Genomic DNA, 13780 nt, shown 5'->3' with positions numbered 1-13780 from the left:
TTCAAAATTATAACGGACTTTTCACACTTTGTATTATTGTGGACCCTTTAGAACATTATATATACTCTCGTGATAGAGAGTTTTTCCCTAATAATAATAATAATAAAATCCAAGTGGAACTTGTTTGTACGCCCCGGGTGAGAGCGGGTTCAGTAGGGGCTCGATAGGGTAGGGGGGATATGACACATCCACCTTCCTCTCTGTCAATATTGTAAAGGAAATTTAGAAATTTTCTTATGAAATAAAATTTAGTATATAACTCTAGTCGCTAGAGGGCAGGGCTTTTTGGAATCCTTGGAATTTTGTTATTTCTTGATTCCTTGGGGTTTCTTTATTCAAAATTTTACTTCGTGTGGTGGTTTTTCTACTTCAACCAGTCTGCTTTTGAGCAACACAACAAACGTAAGAATTGTAAAATCAACCATCAGTGCAGTGAAAAAATTTGTTTTAACATTAATTATAGCTTAACATGCCACAATTGGGTAATTGCTTCTTTTCCGTGTCTTTTCATCCGTATTGACAGGTGTGGGACCCTAGTCAAGTGAGGTTTTATGATTCTCGTGTAAATAATTCACGCCCAAGTCATGCTGAAAATAATGGACAGTGCCTAGACGGATATTTGGACAGTGCTTAGAAGGATATATGAGATAGCATAACGTACCTTGAAGTCCAGCTACGTCGTACGTTCTCCTATTGGATATTGCTATTCCTCTCCTGGTAAATGTTCAGTGTTCTTGATCTTCGGCTTGACTTTCGAGATTAGATGCCATTCACCATTCTCATATCATACTGCAAGAGTGGCTCGATTTTCAAATAATTTGAAGACCCCTGCTTGGAACACCGGCAACGGATGTACTTATTGTCTTTTATACACCATTTAATGCCTAAGTTGAGTATCGTATGTATTTAGTTGATAATTATAAATAATTACTTTTTATATGTTGGCTTTTTATCCCATTCATTGTTTTCTTCTATGTTTGCCAGTTATTGTGATCCCTTCTTCCTGTCGAACCTCAGATTTCTAGCTTTCTCTCACCCTTACATATTCCCTTCTCCCTTACATTTGGTGCCCAGACCCGGGATTACATGTTGGCATTCATGGGGAAACATTGTTTGGCATAAACAAGACTGAAGTAGAACGTATATTATCCAATTTGGGCACTTAATTAAGTTTAGCACTTATTTTTGGTTATGATTTGGAATTTTGTTTGTGTGTTCTCAAGAGTATAAGTACTTGTGAAGTGGAATAGGCTTTCAGAGTTCTAGCGGGTTCACGTATCCCAGGTTCCCTAGTACTAGTGCTGTTTGCCGAGGATTTCCTGTTAGGTTAGGTAAGATATACCCCTTACCTGAGTGAGGTTATTGGAGCTGTTTTAGTCAATTATAGGATAGATATTGTTAGATATTTTCTTGTATTTGTCTTGGTGTAAGCTAATCCCTCGAAGCTTTAAACTGTGGATAAGAATGAACTTATCTTTTACTGAATTTAGGTGGTAGTTCTATCTGAATAATCAGTGCTTTAGTGTAGATGAGTGAATAGATTGAGATTTGGCGTGAGTCTTAATTATAATCGTAATATTTTTTTTCTTATACAATTTTTTTTTTTTCACCATTATTAAACATGGCTAGTTCCCTGAGTGAATTAACTTTTGAGTTTTGGATTAAGATAGGTAAAGAATTACAGTTAAGTGGCAAGGAATTAATGACTTTTGCTGATACCAAATTTAAGGAAAGACTGAGCATAGAAAATAAAAGGATAGAACGAGAAGAGATGAAAGAAAAGGAGAACTGTGAAAGGGAGGATAGATTATTAGAAAGAAACAGTATGAAAGAAGAGGAGGACAGGAAACTAGAATATGAAAGACTTGAATTAGAAAATGAAAAGTTAAGTAGCCTCCATAGTGTTAGTCCACAGTCTACTAATGCTCAGTATAGTTTCTCCGTTGCTATTCCTAAATTGAAACTCTATGAAAGTGGTGAAGACATTACAGCTTATCTGATAAGGTTTGAAAATTTAGCAAAGATGAGTGCATGGCCTAAGGAATTATGGGCACCTAGGTTAGCTCTTTTATTTTCGGGTGATGCACTTAATGTTTACTCTACTCTACCTGATGAGGTTTGCAAGGATTATGATAAATTAAAAGATGCTATTTTGAAAGCATTTCGTAAAACTACAGAACAGTATCGTAGAGAATTTAGGTATGCTAAATTTAAAGATGAAAATTTTATGCAGTATCTTACTAACCTTTACCGCCTCTTTGACTTTTGGATAGATAGTGCTAAAATTGACAAGAACTATGACAGTCTGAGAGATTTCATTGTAACCGACCAATTTATGTCTGCCATTCCTAAATATATTAGGTTATTCCTTATGGAACAAGGTTTTACTAATGCTACAGAAATGGCAAGAAAGGCTGATTTATATTGTGGAGCTCATGATTGCTATCCTAACAGAACTAGAGAAAAAAATAGCAATAAATCTTTGAGTAAGAAAGTCCAAATGGAACAAAAACCAGAAACTAAAGCTACCTTCATTTCAACTAAAGATAAAATTCAAATGAAGAATCCAATTTGCTTCACTTGTGGTGACCGTGGACATTATGCAAAAAATTGTCCCAAGTCTCCCAAAGCAGAGGAGGTAATTAAGAGGTGTTTAACAGGTAATGATCGTAATCTAGGCCCTTTCTGTGCTGGTAAAGTTAATGGACTTAATGTTTCTACAATTTTGAGAGATACAGGTTGTACTTGCATCATGGTGTCAGACAAAAATTTTCCAAATATCCAACCTGATAAACTACCTAAATGTACAGTTTCTGATTACCTAGGGCGAAAAAATGATTTTCCTGTTACTCGAGCGATTCTTGAGTGTCAATTTTTTAAGGGGTGGACAGATGTAGTAGTTGCACCTATTGATTGTTGTTCGGTTATGATTGGTAATGTTAAAGGAGCTACTATGCCAGATTCTAAAGATACTTTCCATGCTGCGAGAGAAAAGTGCGATTCAGTATCTGTAGTCACCAGATTTAAGTCTAGTAAGGAATCTAAAAGAATTCCTGTACATCCTTTGTTACTACCTGCTGTAAAAGATTTAAATGTTAATAACAGTGATTTTGTGAAATATCAAGAAGAGTGTGCTACTTTGAAGGATATTAGGGATCAGGCTAAGGATGGTACAGTTTACACTCGTAAAAATCATATGTACACTTTTGAATATGACAATAACATTTTATTAAAGAGAATCTTAGACTCGACTAATAGTCAACTTGCTGGCAAGTCTTTTCTAGTTGTACCTAACCAGCTTAGGAATATAGTCTTAGAAGTAGCTCATGAGTCCCCCTTCTCAGGCCATTTTTCTCATAGAAAAACTTATCAGAAAATTTCTTCACTTTACTTCTGGCCAGGCATGACTGTTGACATTTATGACTTTTGTAGGAGTTGTGATGTATGTCAGAGGTTTGCTTCAAAGGGTAGGCTAAAAAAGGCAGAACTAGTTAAAAATGCCTGTGATTTCCGTACCTTTTGAGAAAGTAGCAGTGGATATCGTTGGGCCTATAAAGCCAAGATCATCTTCAGGCTGCTCTTATTTATTAACTCTTGTAGATTATGCTACTTCCTTTCCAGAAGCAGTCCCCCTAAAAAATATAACTTCTATAGATATAGCAGAGGCACTAGTGACCATCTTCTCTAGGGTAGGAATTCCTAAAGTCATTGTTTCAGACAGAGGGGCTCAATTCACTTCAGACTTGATGGGTAAGGTGTATGAGCTAATTGGTATAAAACCTGTGTTTACCACTCCGTACCATCCGATGCCTAACGGAAAAATAGAGAGACAGCACTCCATCCTAAAATCTATTTTAAAGAAGTTATGCTATCTTAGACCTAACGAATGGGATAGGTATCTTCCTTGTGCTCTTTTTGCAATGAGAGAGATTCCTACAGACACTAGCGGTTTCTCTCCATTTGAACTTTTATATGGGCGCCAAGCTCGAGGTCCATTGGGCATATTGCATGAATTGTGGTCAAATGGAAAGATTTCGGATGATACGCAAACTTGCTACCAATTTCTTCTTGATCTTCGTTCGAGACTAGAAGAGACTGCTCAAATTGCAGCAGAAAATACAAAAATTGCTATGAAACAATATAAAACTTACTTTGATGCTCATAGTTCTAATAGATCTTTTGTTACAGGTGATGAAGTTCTAGTAATGCTGCCGGATATGTATAACAAGCTGTTATTAGCTTGGCAAGGTCCTTACAAAGTTCTAAGAAAATTGAATAAAGTAGATTATGTTTTGGATGTTAAAGGAAAAGCTAAAGTTTTCCATGTTAATCTTTTAAAGAAGTATCTTAGAAGATATATGTTTTGCTTGAATACTTTTGATGGTTTATCATCTAGAGAAGTACTAGAAGAGGTTACTTCATCTAATGTGATGGTTAACTTTTGTATTGTTGAAGATTCTTCTGATACAGAACTACCAACAGTAGGTTCTGAAACTTCTTTAGGTTCTGAAATTTCTAAAGATCTTTACCAACTTGGTGAATCTTTAACTAGTCCAATGATTACAGAATTAAAAGTAATTTTAAGTAAATTTGGAAAGATTTTCTCAGATATCCCTGGCTGTACTTCTGCGGTTATGCATACAATTAGACTTAAGACTAATGAACCTCTAAAATCAAGGCTTTACCCTGTTCCTGTCCATTTGAGTAATGAATTTGAATCTGAAGTTAATAATTTACTTAAGCTAGGTATCATAGAACCTTCTGATTCCCCTTATTGTAATCCGGTTGTCATGATTAAGAAACCTGATGAGACTTATAGGTTAGCACTAGATTTCCGTGCATTGAATTCAATAATTGTCTTTGATTGTGAGCCAATGCCACTAATTGATAAAGATTTCTTTAAGTTTACAGGTGTCATTTACTTTTCAGAAATAGATATTACTAAAGCTTACTACCAAATTGTTTTGCATCCGAATAGCCGTCAATATACTGCTTTCCAGACCTCTAAAGGATTGATGCAATTCACTAGGATGCCTTTTGGGTTATCCACTGCTTGTGCTTCGTATATCAGACTTATGAGAAGAGTTTTTGAGGGTGTCAAGGGAATAAGGTTTATACTTTGATAAACATACTTATTTTCTCAAAGGATGGCTCAGAAAACACCTTCAGATTTGCGAATAATGTATTAGCTTCACTTGAGATACATGGTTTAACTGCTAAGCCATCGAAATGTCGTTTTGGTTTACCTTCCATAACCTACTTAGATTTTAAGATTTCTAAGAATTGTATTTATCCAGATCCAGATAAGTGCAGTAAAATCATGGAAATTAATTATCCTAAGTGCAAGAAAGAACTTCAGTCCTTTTTAGGTACTTGCAATTTTTATCAAAAATTTATCCCTAATATTTCATCAATTACTTCTGACCTCTCAAATTTACTAAAGAAAAACCAGCCCGATAAATTTGAGTTATATAGTGTCCTTAAACGGCAGTTTGACACCCTGAAGCATTATTTTGAATCTGATCTAGTTTTAAGATTACCTGACATAACAAAAACTTTTGTTGTTCGCAGTGACGCCTCCCAGAATTGCATTGGAGCTGTTTTACTGCAGTATTGGAATAACGTTCCCCATCCAATAACCTATGCTGGAAGAAAATTAAATAAATCCGAACTAAATTATTCAGTTATTAAAAAGGAATCTTTAAGTTTGGTTTTTGGCCATTTAAGAAATTTGGAATTTATTACCTTGTCGGTAAACAATTCATTGTTGAATGTGACCACAGACCTTTGTCTTACCTTGAACATTTTAAAGGCAAGAATGGGAGATTGTTACGTTGGTCACTATACTTACAGCAATACAAATATACTGTAGTGTATATTAAGGGAATAGACAATATCTTTGCTGATTTCTTAAGTAGATGCTGGGTATAATGAGAATCTTTAATAGAATTTGAATATAAATATAATGACTTATATTTGTCTTAGTGCGGGGGTATGTAAAGGAAATTTAGAAATGTTCTTATAAAATAAAATTTAGTATATAACTCTAGTCGCTAGAGGGCAGGGCTTTTTGGAATCCTTGGAATTTTGTTATTTCTTGATTCCTTGGGTTTTCTTTATTCAAAATTTTACTTCGTGTGGTGGTTTTTGTACTTCAACCAGTCTGCTTTTGAGCAACACAACAAACGTAAGAATTGTAAAATCAACCATCAGTGCAGTGAAAAAATTTGTTTTAACATAAATTATAGCTTAACGTGCCACAATTGGGTAATTGCTTCTTTTCCGTGTCTTTTCAGCCGTATTGACAGGTGTGGGACCCTAGTCAAGTGAGGTTTTATGATTCTCGTGTAAATAATTCACGCCCAAGTCATGCTGAAAATAATGGACAGTGCCTAGACGGATATTTGGACAGTGCTTAGAAGGATATATGAGATAGCATAACGTACCTTGAAGTCCAGCTACGTCGTACGTTCTCCTATTGGATATGCTATTCCTCTCCTGGTAAATGTTCAGTGTTCTTGATCTTCGGCTTGACCTTCAAGATTAGATGCCATTCACCATTCTCATATCATACTGCAAGAGTAGCTCGATTTTCAAATAATTTGAAGACCCCTGCTTGGAACACCGGCAACGGATGTACTTATTGTCTCTTATACACCATTTAATGCCTAAGTTGAGTATCGTATGTATTTAGTTGATGATTATATATCCTAATTGCTTTTTATATGTTGGCTTTTTATCCCATTCATTGTTTTCTTTTATGTTTGCCAGTTATTGTGATCCCTTCTTCCTGTCGAACCTCAGATTTCTAGCTTTCTCTCTCCCTTACATATTCCCTTCTCCCTTACAAATATGAACACGTCGAAATGCTTTGAGGTCATTCCTAAATGGGCTTGGGAATCGAATGAATCATCGTATAAACAATCTCTTTGTTTATATGAATTTGTATGAGTTTTCTTTCAAAAGTTTGCTTCCAGTGATTTTTATCGATTGCAGAAGAAGATTAAAAAAACCTTCTTCAACTGCTTAATTAAGTCGTTCTAATTTCACCCTCATTATGATTGGGCGATATTTTTTTATACCTTTGGTAGAATGAAACATTCGTACTATAGATATATCTGTCTAAATTCTTTCAGTGTATTATATATATATATTATATATATATATATAATAATATAATATATATTATATATATAATATATATAATATATATAAATCTGTGTATGTATACATATATAATGTTTGTGGTGTGAATATGTGATTGCATATGTATATAATGGCATTGGATGTTTTCAACATTAATAAGATTCATAACGAAGAGAGTCAGTTATTTGTGTGAATATCACTTAATGTTAACTCCAACAGTAAATTAACGAGTGCGTAATTTGGATGACGTACAAATATGGTAGGAGGTACCAAGGGAATAGGGAAGCCTTCGTAACCCAACATAATAAAAAAAGAAACATAGTCAGTGAATGCGGGAACAGCTCCATCAAGTGATTATATGTAATTCCCTTCCCCAATCCCCTCTGAGGTTTGTTCGTTCTTTCGTAAAACCTTAGGAAGTCCATTAATGAAACAACCCTCTAACGTGGTCTCTCGCCCGTCTCTTTCATTAGCCTTACTTCGTTCTATCGTGTCCCGCTGGGATTCGAACCAATGCTGCCTTATTAAGAGCCTTGGTGAGATTGTTGGATTTCCCATTATTACGCTACGTTTATTAAGTGATGCTGGTTAAGCTACCTCGCGTTGAAGACAACATACAAAAAGTGTTGTTAGAATAATTATTTTGAGGGTAAACGACCTTTGGAAAAGCGGGTGGTTGAATTCGTTGAGAAATACAGGGGAAAAAGGAAAATTCCGCATCCTGGAAGTGGATGGTACGAAAGGTTGGTAAAGTTAATTGACTCTGGTTTCTTACTCCCACACGCAACTAATGGTTTATTTGATTTCTCGGTTTTTTTTTTTTTTTTTATAGCGTAACATTTCGTGGAAATGGGTGGCAACTATTCAGTCTATTCTTTGTTATTCCTAATAACAGCAAGAGACGTGTCACTGTAGCAAGTCATTTAGGAATTTCTCTGAATATTTCCAGTTTTTGTCGTGAACAAACTCTATATTTTCAGAAGGTGGTGTTTGCAAAAGAAGCAAGTTTTATTCGAGAAAATGAACCATTCGTGCCTACAATATAAAGCAATGTTTTTTTTTTTTTTTAATAAAAGCTCTGATTTAAATCAACATTTCTCAGAAATCGTAGTCTTCAAACATATTCCACCAAACTGCTATGTGCTTGTTTGTGTTTGAGACGGGGTAACGCCTGCTGCTTTTCCTACCTTTAGACCGATAAACAGGTGATAAACATTATCCATAATTAAGGCCATCCTCTAAATTAATTTCCATTGTATTAGATTTTTTCTAGTTCTTGTTATACTTACATCGTTAAAAACAGGAAACCTATGTTAATGGAAGAAAAGCGTCAGGAGAATTCAGAAAGAGAGGAACATCCGCCACCCCGCTCCCCTTTCTCTCTCTCTTGCTATATATTGTATTAAGCCATTAGGCTGCCAATACACGCAACGATCGTGATATTATATTATTATTATATTTATATATATATATATATATATATATAATATATATATATATATATATATATATACATATAAATAAAGGATAAATGCCACGAAGGAAAAATAAACGAAGGAAGTTTCGGCCAAGATCTTTCGACTTTAAAAGTCCTTTACTGAGCAGATATTGACAAAAATACGAGAAAAGACAATACAAGAAGGTTCGTATAACTGACAGATAGGGATTATAAAGGGATTAGTACCTAGAATCCGACACACCTGGAAGATAAGAAACCTTCCCAAACAAGCATAAACAATGGGTGCAATTAAAGGTTTAAGACAATCATCTCAGATACAATCTCCAGACAATTAAAGGAGTATAGGTGACAGCTATTCGGAACTTGGTAAACAAAACCATATTCACAAAACATGACAGACATACATTACAACAAAATTTTTTAACTCTAAGGCAACTGATTTTTATTTAAGTCAGTAATTATATCTTTGAGGTCATTCTTAAACATGTTACAGATACAAGGGTCTAAATGAAAAAGGCCACGACTAACATTGAAATTACAATGAAAAGTAAGTTGTATTAAAGCAGATTCTAAAAGATTTCGTGATAAGACATCTCTTGACCATGCAATTGCTGAACTATCAATCCAATTAATTCGGTGATTGTTTTCACTTAAATGAATGAATAATGCATTAGATTTTTGCCCAGTTTTTACAGAGTATTTATGCTGGCTTAGCCTTACTTCTAAGCCTTTGCTGGACTGTCCGAGATAGAATGAGGGACAATCCATACATTTTTTATTAACATTCTTTTTAGAGTGTTATTATAAGAAAAAAAATGTTCTTAGAATTTTCTTTCTGTGTGTTATTTACAGTATAAATATTTTTGTGGGCTTTTTTATAACAAATGTCTAATATATGTGAAGGATAGCATAAATCTTTCCCTATTTTTCTTATGAATTCAACTTCTTGATCCAAATATTGTGGACTGACAATTCACAATGCTCGTAAAAACATAGAGGAAAAAATTGATATTTTTATATTAAGATGGTGGCCTGAGAAGAAACGAACATAAGTTAAGTTGTTAGTCGGTTTCCTATAAATACTGAATTTACATTGAAATGGTTCTCTATGTATCAAAACGTCTAAGAAAGGGAGGCAATTGTCTTTTTCTAATTCTAGAGTAAACTTAATCGATGGTACCTGGTTATTTAATTTAGAGAGTAAATCATTTACATCAATATCGACAGGAAGAACAGCTAAACAATCATCAACGTAACGATACCACTTTACAGGAATATGAATGATATTAGGTAAGTAGCGTTTTTCAAAGAATTCCATATACAGGTTTGAGAGTAATGGTGATAAAGGATTTCCCATTGCCATGCCAAAAATTTGTTGATAAAATTCACCATTGAATATAAACTTACTTAATATCATTCATATTCCTGTAAAGTGGTATCTTTACGTTGATGTAAATGATTTACTCTCTAAATTAAATAACCAGGTACCATCGATTAAGTTTACTCTAGAATTAGAAAAAGACAATTGCCTCCCTTTCTTAGACGTTTTGATACATAGAGAACCATTTCAATGTAAATTCAGTATTTATAGTAAACCGACTAACAACTTAACTTATGTTCATTTCTTCTCAGGCCACCATCTTAATATAAAAATATCAATTTTTTCCTCTATGTTTTTACGAGCATTGTGAATTGTCAGTCCACAATATTTGGATCAAGAAGTTGAATTCATAAGAAAAATAGGGAAAGATTTATGCTATCCTTCACATATATTAGACATTTGTTATAAAAAAGCCCACAAAAATATTTATACTGTAAATAACACACAGAAAGAAAATTCTAAGAACATTTTTTTTCTTATAATAACACACTAAAAAGAATGTTAATAAAAAATGTATGGATTGTCCCTCATTCTATCTCGGACAGTCCAGCAAAGGCTTAGAAGTAAGGCTAAGCCAGCATAAATACTCTGTAAAAACTGGGCAAAAATCTAATGCATTATTCATTCATTTAAGTGAAAACAATCACCGAATTAATTGGATTGATAGTTCAGCAATTGCATGGTCAAGAGATGTCTTATCACGAAATCTTTTAGAATCTGCTTTAATACAACTTACTTTTCATTGTAATTTCAATGTTAGTCGTGGCCTTTTTCATTTAGACCCTTGTATCTGTAACATGTTTAAGAATGACCTCAAAGATATAATTACTGACTTAAATAAAAATCAGTTGCCTTAGAGTTAAAAAATTTTGTTGTAATGTATGTCTGTCATGTTTTGTGAATATGGTTTTGTTTACCAAGTTCCGAATAGCTGTCACCTATACTCCTTTAATTGTCTGGAGATTGTATCTGAGATGATTGTCTTAAACCTTTAATTGCACCCATTGTTTATGCTTGTTTGGGAAGGTTTCTTATCTTCCAGGTGTGTCGGATTCTAGGTACTAATCCCTTTATAATCCCTATCTGCCAGTTATACGAACCTTCTTGTATTGTCTTTTCTCGTATTTTTGTCAGTATCTGCTCAGTAAAGGACTTTTAAAGTCGAAAGATCTTGCAGACTCCTTTGTTTATTTTTCCTTCGTGGCATTTATCTTTATTTATGGATTTATCACGTTCCTAACTTTTGTGATTCAGTTATACATAATGAGGGCCACGTTTACTTTCGCTATCCTGTTTCCTCTTTTGAGATGTGTTGTCACTACCTTCTCCAAGTCTCTTGTGGCTGCACATTCAACCAGAATTCGTCTTAAGTTCCTGAAGAAGTGCCTTTCTGAACAAGTGCTCCCTAAATCCTTGTTGCCACGCCGTCTAAGAAGATATGACAATCACCCATTCAATGAATTTAGTGCCATGATGTTGAAACAGCACATAGCAGCCGCCAAGCAAGAAGAGAAGGAAAAATTCAAGGAACTGGAAAGAACAAGGATCTCTTTCAATCATTCCATCCCGGCTGATTGGAAGGACTCGCTGCGACGGGAAATTTACGAAAAACTACGTAGGACTACAGATGCCCTGAAAAGGAAACTCGACAGAAAACTAAAAAATCTTATTTATAGCAGTGATTGGACTAATTGTGCACGTCAAGATTGTGTTGTTAACTTATCTAGTAAACAAATAAGTGAAAATGTTGTGAGTGCGCTTGGATATGGTTTATCTTTCTTTGTAACAAGTAGACCTTCTGCTTTAATGATTGGGTCATCTCTAAGTAAATTTGAAAAATATTGTGATCTTCCTCAAAATCATGTTGACATGATTAAAAGTATTGTTTACGGAGCTGCCAATGTTAAGCATGAAAGTAACTTCCCTGCTCGCTATAAGAAAAGTTTGACCGATTTTAAAAAGGACAATACTATCCACATTACAAAAGCTGATAAGTCAAATAGTATAGTAATTTTAGATAAAGCTGAGTCACATATCACGTATGCAAGCCCAACTGGATGAGGATGTGACTTATAAAAAACTAACAAAAAATCCTCTTGATCAAGTCATAAAAAACTTCAATAGCATAGTGAAAAGTATCCTTAAAGATAAAACAGAACTACTAGGCAAATTGTCAGTCAAATCTCCTTCGCTACCTTACTTATATGGATTAGTCAAAACGCACAAAGAAAATAACCCTATGCGGCCTATTATCAGTACTGTTGGTTCAATTTCATATAAACTCTCGAAATATATCACTAAGATCTTGTCCCCGTTACTTGGAACCATCTCCGATTCTCATATATATAATTCTCTAGATTTAGTTGATAAATTAAACAAAATTGCTCTTTGCCCTACTGATAGATTCGTTAGTTTTGACGTGTGTTCTCTTTTTACTAAAGTCCCTATAGACTCTATTTTAGAATATCTTATCTTAGCAATGAACTAACTCAGCATGAATTACCTCTACCTATAAGTCACATTATTTCACTCACGAGTTTGTGCATTTGTGATTGTAAGTTTATATTCAATGGTGAATTTTATCAACAAATTTTTGGCATGGCAATGGGAAATCCTTTATCACCATTACTCTCAAACCTGTATATGGAATTCTTTGAAAAACGCTACTTACCTAATATCATTCATATTCCTGTAAAGTGGTATCATTACGTTGATGATTGTTTAGCTGTTCTTCCTGTCGGTATTGATGTAAATGATTTACTCTCTAAATTAAATAACCAGGTACCATCGATTAAGTTTACTCTAGAATTAGAAAAAGACAATTGCCTCCCTTTCTTAGACGTTTTGATACATAGAGAACCATTTCAATGTAAATTCAGTATTTATAGGAAACCGACTAACAACTTAACTTATGTTCGTTTCTTCTCAGGCCACCATCTTAATATAAAAATATCAATTTTTTCCTCTATGTTTTTACGAGCATTGCGAATTGTCAGTCCACAATATTTGGATCAAGAAATTGAATACATAAGAAAAATAGGGAAAGATTTATGCTATCCTTCACATATATTAGACATTTGTTATAAAAAAGCCCACAAAAATATTTATACTGTAAATAACACACAGAAAGAAAATTCTAAGAACATTTTTTTTCTTATAATAACACACTAAAAAGAATGTTAATAAAAAATGTATGGATTGTCCCTCATTCTATCTCGGACAGTCCAGCAAAGGCTTAGAAGTAAGGCTAAGCCAGCATAAATACTCTGTAAAAACTGGGCAAAAATCTAATGCATTATTCATTCATTTATGTGAAAACAATCACCGAATTAATATGATTGATAGTTCAGTAATTGCATGGTCAAGACATGTCTTATCACGAAATCTTTTAGCATCTGCTTTAATACAACTTACTTTTTATTGTAATTTCAATGTTAGTCGTGGCCTTTTTCATTTAGACCCTTGTATCTGTAACATGTTTAAGAATGACCTCAAAGATATAATTACTGACTTAAATAAAAATCAGTTGCCTTAGAGTTAAAAAATTTTGTTGTAATGTATGTCTGTCATGTTTTGTGAATATGGTTTTGTTTACCAAGTTCCGAATAGCTGTCACCTATACTCCTTTAATTGTCTGGAGATTGTATCTGAGATGATTGTCTTAAACCTTTAATTGCACCCATTGTTTATGCTTGTTTGGAAAGGTTTCTTATCTTCTAGGTGTGTCGGATTCTAGGTACTAATCCCTTTATAATCCCTATCTGTCAGTTATACGAACCTTCTTGTATTGTCTT

The 13780-nt window shown here is 34.0% G+C and overlaps 1 protein-coding gene across 1 annotated transcript; it reads left to right on the top strand.

Annotated features, from left to right (window-relative positions):
* Positions 1-1621: 1621 nt before the first annotated feature.
* LOC135195336 (uncharacterized) lies at positions 1622-4431 on the top strand. The gene has a single exon (XM_064221594.1). It carries the CDS (start codon positions 1622-1624, stop codon positions 3521-3523), a length of 1902 nt encoding a protein of 633 aa, XP_064077664.1. The 3' UTR covers positions 3524-4431.
* Positions 4432-13780: the final 9349 nt, after the last annotated feature.

Source organism: Macrobrachium nipponense, chromosome 16, assembly GCF_015104395.2.
Source record: "Macrobrachium nipponense isolate FS-2020 chromosome 16, ASM1510439v2, whole genome shotgun sequence".
Taxonomy (NCBI): domain Eukaryota; kingdom Metazoa; phylum Arthropoda; class Malacostraca; order Decapoda; family Palaemonidae; genus Macrobrachium; species Macrobrachium nipponense.
Note: the sequence above shows the minus strand (reverse complement) of the source record. Positions and strands in the feature narration are given on the sequence as shown.